Consider the following 13,297-nt stretch of genomic DNA (forward strand, 5'->3'; position numbering starts at 1 on the left):
CAGCCCCTTTCATTAAAGCTGCTAGTATGCCTCATCATGAGCACTTGAGCCCCTAACTGCATTTTAATAGTCAGTGACTCGAGGGATGGCAGCACTTGAGCTGCTGTTGCACTGAACCTACAGGGGTTTAGAATAAAACAGACGTGGCTCTTGATTTCTCTAATTAAGTCAATGGCCATTAACATGAATACTCAGTCTTAATGTGTTTACTGATCCTTTGATTACAATAGCTGTTTGATTTTCTCAGATTTGACAAGAGAGGTGAAAATGTAATAGAACTGCACAAGAAGCCAAAACAGAACGAATAACAGTAAAAGGATTCAAAATATTCTGAGAGGTTTATGTAGCTCCAGTGTACAAGTATGAGCTGCAGAAGTGGGAGGACACAGTGTCTGCATCTCCAGTGAACAGCTGGGTGCTACATGTAGGACAGCTTGATAAAGTAGCTCCAGTAAGTTTAGGAATAAAATAGTGGCTCACATCCAAAATAGTATGCTTTATTCTATTATCCATTCTCTCAATATTGTTCTCCATGATATTTCAGGCTGAGTGGAGATGTAAAAGCATTTCAAAGCCCTCAGCTGGAAAATGTTCATCTGCACTCTGCATATTAAAGCTTTCAAAATCAACATAATCATGCTGAGAATACTGCATCCCCAACTCCTACGTAACATTTCCAATTTCACGCTTTGTACCCATCTATAGATAGTGAATAATTTTCATTGTCAAAGAAGGTGGGGAATCTAATCCTCTTCATCCCTCCTTTTAAAAGAGGGGAACAATAAAGATGGAAGCGTAGGTAGGGGCAGAGGTACGTGCGCCTGTGTGGCTGTATAATTATGCTTTACAAACTGTCCAACACTTCAATGGCCAAATGAGATAAACTCCCTGATAATGAATTTCACTGCAAGTCTTCACTTTCTGCACAGCTTCTTTAATCAAAGGCTGGTTAATTAGCAATCACCAAGACAAATAAGTACAACTGGAAAGGTAAAGAGAAAATAAATTAAAGATCACCTTTTTTAAAAATGTTTCTATTCACAACACTGTCTAATATGCTATAATATGCTATCCGAAAACAACAGAGTTAGACTGTAAAGATTTTTGTGTAACCATTTTCAACACTTTGTTTCTGCATCCACTTGGCTGCTTAGAAAAGGAGCATCTAGATGCGATGCACTGCTGAAACAACCTTTTATGTGCACTCCAGTCAAGCAGAAAACAGCTGTGTGCCAGAGGCCATTTTGGCCCAGCTCTGCCTTATTGTGGTCAGCCTTTTAATGGGATCTTGACCTTAGTAATCACAGATGAGGACTGTGGCAACTGGGGGCTTAAGATAAATTGACCTGATGAAACATATAGCAATAATGCTAGCCACACATTATAATGAGGGTCCTACAAACAACCCCCACCCCTTGATCCCTTTACAAGTATATCCTTGTGCTTCTGAATAACAACGAGGAGCAGACATCTAGGAAGCTGCTTCAATAAACACATAGGTGCTCCTCTGAGAAATGCTAAAAGCAACCATGAATGAACTTATGAAGGGATAACAAACAGATATACATGGCACAGGAAGTGAAAAAAAATTCTAACCCAGATAGGCCAACAATGATTAGCCTTTATCAACTCAAATTTAAACTATTGCGTGCTGTACAAGTCCATACTTTTCAGTGGACCAACATTTATGTGTTAAAAATCATTCTTTAAAATAAGTTTTAAGTTATTTTCAAATTTGTTTTCATTAGCTGTAAGCCATAATCATCAAAATGAAAATAAATTAACACGTGAAATATATCGGTGTGTAATGAATCTTTATCAGTGGTTCTCAAAGGTGTGGCAAGGCACACTAGTGTGCCATGAGGCAGATCTTGATGTGCCATTGTATCTGTATAACCATACAATATTACTACAAGTAGACAACATGAGGTACTGTAACATGTTTTAAGTAGGCTTTTTTGTATAGGTATGGATATTGTGTGCTTTAAGATTTTGGCTTGATATTAGGTGTGCCTTGGGCAAAAAAAAAAAAGGTTAAGACCACTGATCTATACAGATTTCTCTTTTTGAATTGAATAACTGAAAGAAATCAACTTTTTGATTATATGCTAATTCATTGAGATGCATGTGTACGTGGTCATAAATCAACTTTCCTGGCGTTATATGGACCTGATCTTAAAGGGGACATATTATACATAAATCACTTTTTCAGGCTTTATTAACATGAAAAGGTCCCCCTTGCCTATCCACAATGCCCTAAAGTACCAGAACCCCCACCCTCCCACCCCTTTCAGAAAATGTGTGCTGAAACAAGCTGTTCTCAGATTTTCCCCTCATGATGTCATGTGGGGAGTTAGCCCCGCCCCCAGGTGCTGTTGGCCCCCCTCCAGCTTGGAAGAAAGTTCCACCCTCCTCTCCTGATCCTCCTCTCTGCTGGCAGCTAAAAGGAGGATCAGGACAGCCACATCCATCGTGCCACATCCATGTCCGGAGAGGGGTGTGGTCATGGGGCGGAGTCAGACAGCTCAGTAATATTTAAAGCAACAGACACAGAAACAGCTTGTTCTGAGCAGGGCTAAAACAGAGGGTATTTTAGGCATACAAAGATCCTATACTGGAGTGTTTTTTCAACAACAAACTTTAAATGCATGTTTTGGGGACCTTTGAGACCAATATAAACTTGTCTTAAAAGGGTGAAATATGTTTCATTTAAGTACATGAAGCAGAGCCTGAAGGCACACATCAGCCTGGTTCATCAGTGATGGATGTGAAACTGAATTAACATTGAAAAGTCTTGTTAATACAAAGTTTTAGATCAGTTGTTTCTTTGTATTTTAGTGATTGGTACAGTCATTTCTACTCCAGCTTATGACAAAAAAAACTCTGTAGTTGTTAAACATGTTCACAGAAATTCAGAATGTAACCTGTATCAAAACGAGACTGACATACCACAGCTGTTTTACTTAATCTAGTTTGATTTTAAACCCTGGTTTAAACTTTTAAAATGCTGCTCAAGAACTTTCAAATAAGTGTTTCTCACCTATTAAAGTTAATAGTCTACAAAACAGAGACTTAGTTCAATATAAACACGACTTGTCCTTTAAACACTGCACATACCAGAGAATTAATAATCAACATAAAAGCTCTAATGCCTTTTTAAGAGTCTAACTACATCACAGATTGTTATGTTATATAAAGCAGATGGAGCAAGGCGCATGAATTCAAAAGAAGGGAACAGATGTGATGTGTGCCGCTAAATCCAAACTTACAGGAATCATCCAGTTGGCTAGGTCCCCGTGTTTTGACACCTGCATGGCTCCCAGCATTGTCAGGTTGACGTGACCTCTGCAGAGAGTGACAGGACAGAAGGAGACAGCTGTCAACTCCAGAATCAGTTACACTTATGAACTCACTGGACCACTCAAAGACAAAAGAAACTTGATACTACAGAGCAGATTCTCACAAAAAGACAGATTTCTTCTTCATGACAACTACCTTCTTATAACAGCTGCTTTCATGATTGCAGAACCTGCCCGTGGTAGAAGAACATTAACAATGTTTCATTTTTTATCATTTTCATCATATCATTTTAAAGTAGTGTGAGTTTTTCTTCCCTCTGTTTTGAATTTTACTTTTTTTTTAGTTGTAGATGTGGAGGTCTTAAAGGCTACAGCCTCCACATGAAAGGCCTGTAACATATCAATTCTCTGTGCTAGCAGAAGAAACTCAAGTCAGTTTCAACCACTAAGTTAGACATTTAATTTATCTGAGAGTGATTCTGTGTCAAAAAAGAGAAGTTCCCTTTTGTTTCTGCAATTGTTTTTATATCAGCAGCTAAATGTTACAACTAGTGCTGCTGATTCATTAATGTCAGAAACAATTAACACAACACAAAAATGTATGCAGATTAATGATGATGTTCCAAGGTGAGTCATTTCAAACCCGAGTAAATGTGAATTATAAATGCAGAGAGTCAATGAGTCTAAAGCTAAGAAAAATCTTGAAACAGTCAAAATATTCTAGTTGGGATCACAACCACAGTGGGTAAACAATGTGAAGTTGGTTTGAAGAATACAGCTAATATTAGCAGTGCTAGAACCACTGGCTTTTAATCCCCTTTGCAAGATAATATCCAAATTGCTGTGCTGAATGCTTTGGTTACATGTGAGATCAACGCAACACAGCCTACATACTAGCCTACATTTCTAGATCAAAATAGTGCTAAACTGGGCTGCTAAGAGTTGCTAAAAGTGCTATCAGTCTACTGTTATTTATAGTTGGTTTAAAAGGAACCCTGCATGATCAAACCACCTTTTGAATAGGTATTTATATCCTGTATGTATACGGAACAGAAAAAACTCCCTAGATAACTGTATATCAGCATATAGCAATTGTAAATTTTGGCCATATATACTAATAAATAAGTAGAGTTTTAGGCTGGACCAACAGACCTATGTAAGTTGAGATCTTTTTCTTTAATCATCCTCATTCTTTAAACTTTAAAGCGTCTTTTCTTTTTCATCCTCAAACCTTTCATTGTGTTCAAACGACTGAATTTTTATTTATGTCAAACATATTTAAATACCAGTATCAATATTGGCATCAGCTAAAATTAATCAGTAAATATTGGCAACAATCCAATATCGTGCATCCCTAAAAAAATTCTCTGTGCTCTTATTTCTTTTTGTTCTCATTTAACCCAACCCATAGATCAGCATTATCTGCAAGAGGGTGGGAAGTGCGCTGGACTCCTGAAAACCTGCAGGATTATGCTTTCAATATAATCTTAAATCTTAAAAAATAGAGTAACTGTTTCATCAATTTACAGCACTAGTTAAAATCCAATAATGTTTAAGGGCAGATAACACGATTATTAGGATGCTAGCTGTTGCACATATTCAAATTAGGCTCAAAGCCTCTGTTCCTTCAGTTACAGCAATAGCATCTTGATTATGATTGTTTCTCTGTTGTACCTGAAAACAAAACAAAAAAACCAAACACAAAAACAAATTTTGTGATATTGCTGTACAAACCTAAATGTTATCCCTATGAGAAGTATCTGGTGTGGTTTTAAGTCAACATGGCTCCAAATCCACCATATGCTGTGTTGTGTTGAACTTTCTTTGCAGTTCTGGACTCATAACAGCAGGAACACAGACACTCACACAGGCACACACATAAGCAGCGTGGCTATGTTTGGTCCCCGCCAGTGACGGGACAGAGCAATTTATGAGCACTATTGGATTTCCACTGGGTGGACAAACGGAACTGATGCTGCAGGGAGTGCGGGTGGGCAATTGCAGACAGCTGGCAAATCAATAAGAAGCAGGGACCTTGGGAATATTGGCATGGTTGCCATCTTGTTCTTCTGGTGACAGTGGCTATTTGTTAATGTCCAGTAGTACAAATCAGGAGTGTGTCTTGTGTTCCAGTCCTGCTCAGTGGCCAAAGTTTGCTTATGGTAAGAGTGGAAAGCAACTGATTTAGAGGAGAACATGCTCAGAAGATCAAAGAAGTTTATTACTTCATTAATTTTCTGGATAAGCCAGACAAAGAAGCTTAAATAAAGGACTGTTGTTATTATGAACATTATTTTTAACTGTTAATACGCTTTCTAAGATTAAGCCTGAAATGTCAGACATGTCTATTGAACAGTCATCCAATAAGCCCTCATAGCTTTTGTTTTGAACTCACCCCCTAATCATGGCAAATGACTCATCACTGGAGAAATAGGAGGCCCCAGGAAGCACAGTGACAGTCTCTTTCCCTGTGGAACACAGAGTCGGTCTTTTTATTTCATTAGAAACAATATAGCAAGATAACATTTTTGGATTTATATACAACAGTTGTCATTCTGATAACACAGTATTTCAAAGACAAATAAAAATAGTAGAGACAGCTGACACAAAGCTTTAACTAAATGTGTGAAACCAATGGAGGATAAATGACACAGAATGTGCATGCATTAGGTATTGATGAGTCTGAGGCAAGTTAAAACCGTTTTAATTTTTCATTTGTTTTTTTATGATATATTGTTTTCATTTTTAATTTGGTTTTAATAAGTTTCAGATACAGGTTTTGTGCATTTGTAATATCAGACATCGCTCAGGGGACAGGAAACCCAAAGGTCAGAACCCGTATTGTATGATGGCACTGTATGTGTTCATACTTTATTATTTTACGCCACCAGCGTTAAATCTTCATGTATCATTAAAGGAAAGCAAATAGCCAGCACACACAAGGACTTCTTATATCTTTTAATCTGAGCAGAGCAGCAGGGTACAAACTGACTGACGTGTTTCAGCAGAGACGATTTCATCAGCTTTGAAGACAATGGGTGGGATCTTAGGCTTCTTGCTGAGATGCATCCATTGCTGGTCTGGTGTGCTGCTCTGCCCAGTAGAAAAGATGTAAAAGGGTATTCTGTGTGCTAAAGCATTTTCCTGCAAGTCTTCTTTTGGCCGTTGTCATCTATTGGCTGCCGCTGTGGACCCACCTGTCCACAACTGGTACAGCTATCAATATCACTATCAGTTGGATGTCTTCTGTTATTATCATTATTATTATAAATGTTCAATTGAATCTAAAATATGCTCAGTTTTAACTACTACAGTCACCAGTGGCAGTCCTCTTGATTTCCTTATCAATATTGCTTATACAGGTACATCTAAAAAAATTAGAATATTGTGAAAAAGTTTAATATTCTTCGTCACTCATTTCAGAAAGTGAAACCCATATAATATATACACTCATTACACATAGAGTGAAATATTTCAAACCTTTATTTCTTGAAATTTTGGCTTACAGATAATGAAAACCCAAAATTGAGTGTCTCAGAAAATTAGAATATTGTGAAAAAGTTCAAAATTAAAAAGCCATGGTGTCACACCCTAATCAGCTAATTAACTCAAAACACCTGCAAAGGTTTCCTGAGCCTTTAAATGGTCTCTCAGTCTGGGTCAGTGGGCTACACAATCATGGGGAAGACTGCAGACTTGACAGATGTCCAGAAGACAGTCACTGACACCCTCCACAAAGAGGGTAAGCCACAAAAGGTCATTGCTAAAGAAGCTGGTTGTTCACAGAGTGCTGTATCCAAGCATATTCATGGAAAGCTGAGTGGAAGGAAAAAGTGTGGTAGGAAAAGGTGCACCAGCATAAGGAATAACCACAGCCTTGAGAGGATTGTCAAGCAAAATCCATTCAAGAATTTGGAGGAGCTTCACAAGAAGTGGACTGAGGCTGGAGTCGGCGCATCAAGAGCCACTACTCACCGATGAATCCTAGACATGGGCTACAAATGTTGCATTCCTTGCAGCAAGCCACTCCTGAACCAGAGACAACCTCAGAAGTGTCTTACCTGGGCTGTGGAGAAAAAGAACCGGACTGTTGCTCAGTGGTCCAAAGTCCTCTTTTCAGATGAAAGTAAATTTTGCATGTCATTTGGAAATCAAGGTCCCAGAGTCTGGAGGAAGAGTGGAGAGGCCCAGAATCCACATTGCCTGAAGTCCAGTGTGAAGTTTCCACAGTCAGTGATGATTTGGGCTGCCATGGCATCTGCTTGTGTTGGTCCACTGTGTTTTCTGAAGTCCACAGTCAACGCAGCCATCTACCAGGACATTTCAGAGCACTTCATGCTTCCTTCTGCTGACAAGCTTTATGGAGATGCTGATTTCATTTTCCAGCAGGACTTGGCACCTGCCCATGCTGCCAAAGGTACCAAAAGCTGGTTCAGTGACCATGGTGTTACTGTGCTTGATTGGCCAGCAAACTGGTCTAACCTGAACCCCATAGAGAATCTATGGGGTATTGTCAAGAGGAAGATGAGAGACACCAGACCCAACAATGCAGATGACCTGAAGGCTGCCATCAAAGCAACCTGGGCTTCCATTACACCTGAGCAGTGCCACAGGCTGACTGCCTCCATGCCACACCGCATTGATGCAGTAATTCATGCAGAAGGAGGCCCAACCAAGTATTGAGTGCACAGAAATGAACATACTTTTCAGAAGCCTGACATTCTGTATAAAATATCATTTTTTATTGATCTTATGTAGTATTTTAATTTTCTGAGACACTGAATTTTGGGTTTTCATTATCTGTTAGCCATAATCATCAACATTTCAAGAAATAAAGGTTTGAAATATTTCACTCTATGTGTAATGAGTGTATATAATATACAGGTTTAAATTTCTAAAATGAGTGAAAAATTTTTTTTTGAACTTTTTCATGATATTCTAATTTTTTGAGATGTACCTGTAGTAATATCAGAATGATCTAGGCTCTGTTTCATAAAGCAGGTTTGGAGAAAATCTTGAGTCTGTGAACCCTGAAATGAGGGAAACTCCATTCAGAGAACCAGGAAACTCAAGTCCAAGAATGAGAAAGAGAAAACTTCAGCTCTGAGCCGGTCACTGAGTCTATGAAGCTAACCTGGCCATGACCAGATTTTCTTAAAAGACTCCAGTTTCGCTCTGTCTCCTGCCTCTAAGGCAAAGACCAATTTCCTTCAGGAATAATAGTGCATGATTCCGTATGGTATTGCACCAAATCTCATATTTTCTGTGGAGAGCGTTCTTCTTTCATCCTGAAGTACTTCAAAAGTATGCCTTCCCAGCTTTAAATGTTTTACACAAATGTATTATCTGGAGTTATTGACCAGTTTAACACTCACCAGCATTAATCAGGTCTGCATCCACCTCATCTTCAGTAGGGTAAGGGCCCTGATAAAGGAGGGAGGATAAAGATAAACAAGAATGTGCACACAGCTGAGCAGTCACACACACTCACACACATGTCAATCCGCCTGCCCAGCCATGATCTTTCAGGGGAGGGACAGACACAATCACATTTTTTCTGATTAGATGAGACATTGATTTTCTCTGTGTTCAACAAAGGGAGCAATCCTGTTTGACAGGAGAGGAGAGCTCAGGAGAGGAAGGAGCAGAATCTCTTTAAAACTGGCAACAGTAATTAAAGGAAACTTTGACAAATAATTCATTAGCATAGGAGCCTATATTCTCCTGTCAACATAACTGATTGGGTAGTTGTTCCAAAGCAGCAGCTGCTGCAGTCTTTGCTGAAGACTCAGCCTTCAAATAATGATTGTGAGAAAGAAAAATGGAAGAGAGAGTGTCAAACTACCACAATTTGTTACATAACAAACCCACAAAAGGTCCCTGACTAGGAATAAGGAACGACTATTCATCTTGTTTTGTGTGTAGAGGGCAATTAAGTTTCAAAACATTTACTGCTGCCTTGAAAAACAAAAAAAAGAAAAATCCTGCTAGTTAGCTTGTTCTCTTGAGATTCAAAGCACTGAAAACTAACAGAGTAAAGCTCTCTGTAGGTGTCTTACCAATCCCAGAATTCCATTTTCACTTTGGAGGTGAACCGTGATGTCTGGTTTTATAAAGTTGCTGGCAAGCATGGGGATACCAATTCCAAGGTTGGCTGGTTGTTTTTTTAAGGACTGTCACAATTATGCTTTTTGGCATTCAAAGAAACTCAGACATTAATATAAACAGTAACATAAAATATGCAGAATTATGTTGAAAGCTGCTTCACTAAACCCTTACACAAATGCTTTTTTTTTTACCATCATGTTGACTCATCACAACAATCATGTTCTGTGAAGAAGCTTAAAAAAAGGCATGTGGACGAGACTCAAGCCCACAGAATTTTAAACTCCTAACATTTCCAAGAAGCAAATGTGTCATACTGAACAAACCACAGATTGGCATTTTAATACTAAGGAAAATGCTAACGAAGTATCATTTAAATGTGGAATATTGATTTAAAAAAATATGTTTGATTTGCCAGTACAAACAACTGACACTAAGGCTAAAATTATTCTGTCTGAAGAAAAGGAAATGAAAGGCACAGCATTCTTTTGTTGTATTGCAGACAAGAAGTTTCGTTTTACTTATGGGAATTAAAGGTGATATACCCCATTTCTACTTTTTCAAAGTCCTCTGTGGTGTAAATGAAACATGTGCTGAGCTTTGGCCAAAATATATATTATGGATCAAGCACAAGATAAGGTTTTTTGATAAGTGGTGGTGAGCTGTCCAGCATGTCATTCTCTACATGAGACGAGTAAATCAGCACTGAACATGATGTGTTGCTATGACTACACAGACGCCAAGCGAGGTACCTACATGTATCTAAGTGTATTAAATCACATATAAATCTTTGCTTACACACCTCAAACGAACCGCACCAGGGTTCGTTTGGAAGCGGACCGAGACCCCGTTTTCAAGCAGACCGGAATCCGCTTGTTTGGTCCGCACCGGAGTTCGTGTAAGCTTTCAACACCGCTCCAAACGAACTGGACTATCTGGGAAAACAGACCATAGCTCATTTAAAGCAGACCAAACAGCGCTGGTGTGAATGCGCCCTAAAATAACCACCAAGCACCGATAAATTTTATCTACGTTTCACATAAAAAGTGACAAGGATAACTTTAAAAGTGTTTAAGAACTGTCGATAGTCTTAGTCAATAGTCGATAGATCTTAATTGTGTTTAGTGTTGCCACTGCAGGACACAGCGCATAGTATTATTTCTCATCCTTTCTCTAGATCAAGAAAGAAGGATTACAGTCACATACAGTAACTGGTGCACGTTTACAGTTTGGCTTTAACAGTCTGACTAGAGAAAACCATACTGCAGTACCAGAGTTGTGCCAGCCGTGCTGTGCCACAGCCCACAAGGATATACGCATTGGTATATATGCGTGTTTGTCATTTGCCATCACTAACAGGAGTTCTTTAATCACTTTTAAAGCATCTTTACACAGGTAGTGGTGCTGTGGGTGGAAATGGCCACAAACTCTCAAGACATTTAATATAAAATGCTTTCCCAGTGTAGGATTTGTATTGATATTGTTTGATTTTTTTCAAGCATTGTAATAAATGTTAAAAAATGTGGTTTAACTCCTGTTCAAAATCATTTAAAAGGATACCATACATTCCATCTTCAAACTCCAGAGCAGCCCTGCGAATGATCCTTTCACGAACAATGTCTGAGTCCTTCTTTGGTTTGGGTTTCTCTGCTCCGCTTTTCTTTACTGTGCGTTTCTGGAACAGTACAGAGGCATATGAGGAACTGGAAGACAGCATCTGAGAAGGCTATTTCTAGCTGAGCACAAGAACACATATTAATAGTGCACACTATAATGCGTGTTTTCTGAACAGTGATTATATGGTTAAACCTGGCTACCATGGCTTAGTCCAGCAGGCTTTACTCTCAACTGATACAAGATGAATCATTTAATCTATTTAAGCAACTGTTGAACTGTCAATAGTGGCATCATATAGAAAAATAAAACAAATCCATGCAATGTCTTACATAAGTGACCTGCACAATGAAATATTCAGGAATAAACAGAGAAAACAAATGCAGCATATCAGTTCACTGCTTTTATTAATAATCTATAAAACCTCTGCAAGGCCACATGCTCTTACCTCAATCCTTTTCTCATAGTTTCCTCCTTTGACGATCCTGTGGACGTAGATGCTGGGTATGTGGATGTCCTCCTCAGCAAAGGTCCCAACGTCCACCACCTCCTCCACCTATAGAGAGACACACAGAGAGATAACCTCCATCTTCAGTTGCCAAATATCTCTCGACCCCTGAGATTAAAGCTTAGATAAGAAAAATGTGTACTGATGGAACCACGCTGCCAGAAAATAACCTCTGCCTACCAGGCTATGAAATTTAACAGACTGGCCGATAAGGACCAGCACATTTATTTTGCTATTCTGAAGGCTTATCTTAACATTTTTAAAGACACTGGGACATTCCTGATTAAAAAAGGAAATGCTAAACCATTACATGACTTTTAAAACCTGCCTGGTTCTAAATTGAGATGAAGCTGGCGCACAAGTAGATATTTGTTTTCCAAATACGGTCTCACGGTTTGAAAAAAGAAATCTGCTCTCCTGCAGTGCTTTCACAGGTAAGCAAGTGAGGGTAAATATTTGTGGGAGAGGGTGTTGCATTTATTTTTGTTTCAGCCACTGAGTGCAGTGTAAGTCGTCTGTGCAGCCAAAGCCTGCTTGGCTGACTGAAAACAGAAGAGGATCATTTGACACAGCAAGCCCAGGGAACGCAGCTTGATCCTGGGATCAAAGGCGGATGACAGACGAAGGGGTGCATTGAGGATACATATTTGGCGCTGGAGGGACTTTGGTCAGGCTGAAAACACGAAGGTCAAACAAGGCTAATACTTTCAACTCCCCCTAGGTGGAAAGCAATGTTTGGATACTTTTTTTATTCTGAGGTAATTTCCGTTAGCTTTGCCTCAGGATGCTCATACAAGGTTTGCACTTCAGCTCAGCTCACACCCAGGAACTCAGAGTGGGTGATACAACACTGGCCATAGACAGTGTCTAAATACAATCTCACTTACAGACAGCTATTATCAATCAATCTTTGTTTGTATAGCGCCAATTCATAACCAAAGTTATCTCAGGACACTTTACAAAGAGGGCAGGTCTAGACCGTAGTCTCTCTTATTATTACTGTTCCCCATCAGTGGTGGTAGCTGGTAAATCAAACTCTTCCCAAAGCCAGTCAGTAGAAGAGCAAAAACAACTTTTCTGACTTGGACTTTTCAGGCAAAGTAAGAGAGCCACGGATATGATCCACAGCAGGGTTGTCAAACTCAATCACAGCAGGGGCCGGATTCTGATTTTAGGAAAAGTAGGAAGTAAAAATAAAGTTTTTAAAAGGCAAATATATGAGATAGAAAGTCAATATCCTGAGTTTTACAGGACAAAATATGAGATAAAATTCAAAATCATGAGTTTAAATGGTCAAAAATTGTCCTGAAATTTAAAGATGTGAATCAAAAAGGTCAAAATAGGAAATAAAAACTCAAAATCCTAGGTTAAAGTCTTAATTGTGAAATGAAAAATTGAAAATAACACAATGCAACTTCTTTTCCCACCTTTCTGAGTTTTTATGTAATCATTTTTCCACTTAACTTTTTACATTTTTATGACATAGCATTGGATATTTCAAATCTCATCAAGAATAAGTTTACATTTTTATACTTGAAGAAACCTGCAGACCTCATACCAGTGGGCCAGTTATAATAAAAATGTGATGTGATCTTGCAGGCCGAGTACATCTGTACCACAGGCCGGATTTGTCCCCAAGGCCTTGAATTTTATGCCCCTGATCTACAGGCTGTTGTTTGCATCTGAGACAGGTAATTGAATTCTGATAGGTCGATACGGAAGACATATGTTAAAGCATAGCATGGAAGCATGCATTAAGTACAATCAAATT

The 13,297-nt window shown here is 38.8% G+C and overlaps 1 protein-coding gene across 2 annotated transcripts in view; it reads right to left on the reverse strand.

The window, feature by feature from the left end:
- The window catches only part of oxct1a (3-oxoacid CoA transferase 1a), an 87,450-nt gene that overhangs the window by 39,381 nt on the left and 34,772 nt on the right, over positions 1 to 13,297 (reverse strand). For both annotated transcript variants that reach the window (XM_041787752.1, XM_041787753.1), the window contains 6 exons: positions 11,467 to 11,574; positions 10,965 to 11,079; positions 9,359 to 9,453; positions 8,675 to 8,723; positions 5,695 to 5,767; positions 3,270 to 3,345 (listed from right to left, as the gene is read on the reverse strand). In XM_041787752.1, the coding sequence (XP_041643686.1) occupies positions 3,270 to 3,345; positions 5,695 to 5,767; positions 8,675 to 8,723; positions 9,359 to 9,453; positions 10,965 to 11,079; positions 11,467 to 11,574 (516 nt within the window). The remainder of the gene's footprint in view (positions 1 to 3,269; positions 3,346 to 5,694; positions 5,768 to 8,674; positions 8,724 to 9,358; positions 9,454 to 10,964; positions 11,080 to 11,466; positions 11,575 to 13,297) is intronic.

Source organism: Cheilinus undulatus, linkage group 5, assembly GCF_018320785.1.
Source record: "Cheilinus undulatus linkage group 5, ASM1832078v1, whole genome shotgun sequence".
Classification (NCBI taxonomy): domain Eukaryota; kingdom Metazoa; phylum Chordata; class Actinopteri; order Labriformes; family Labridae; genus Cheilinus; species Cheilinus undulatus.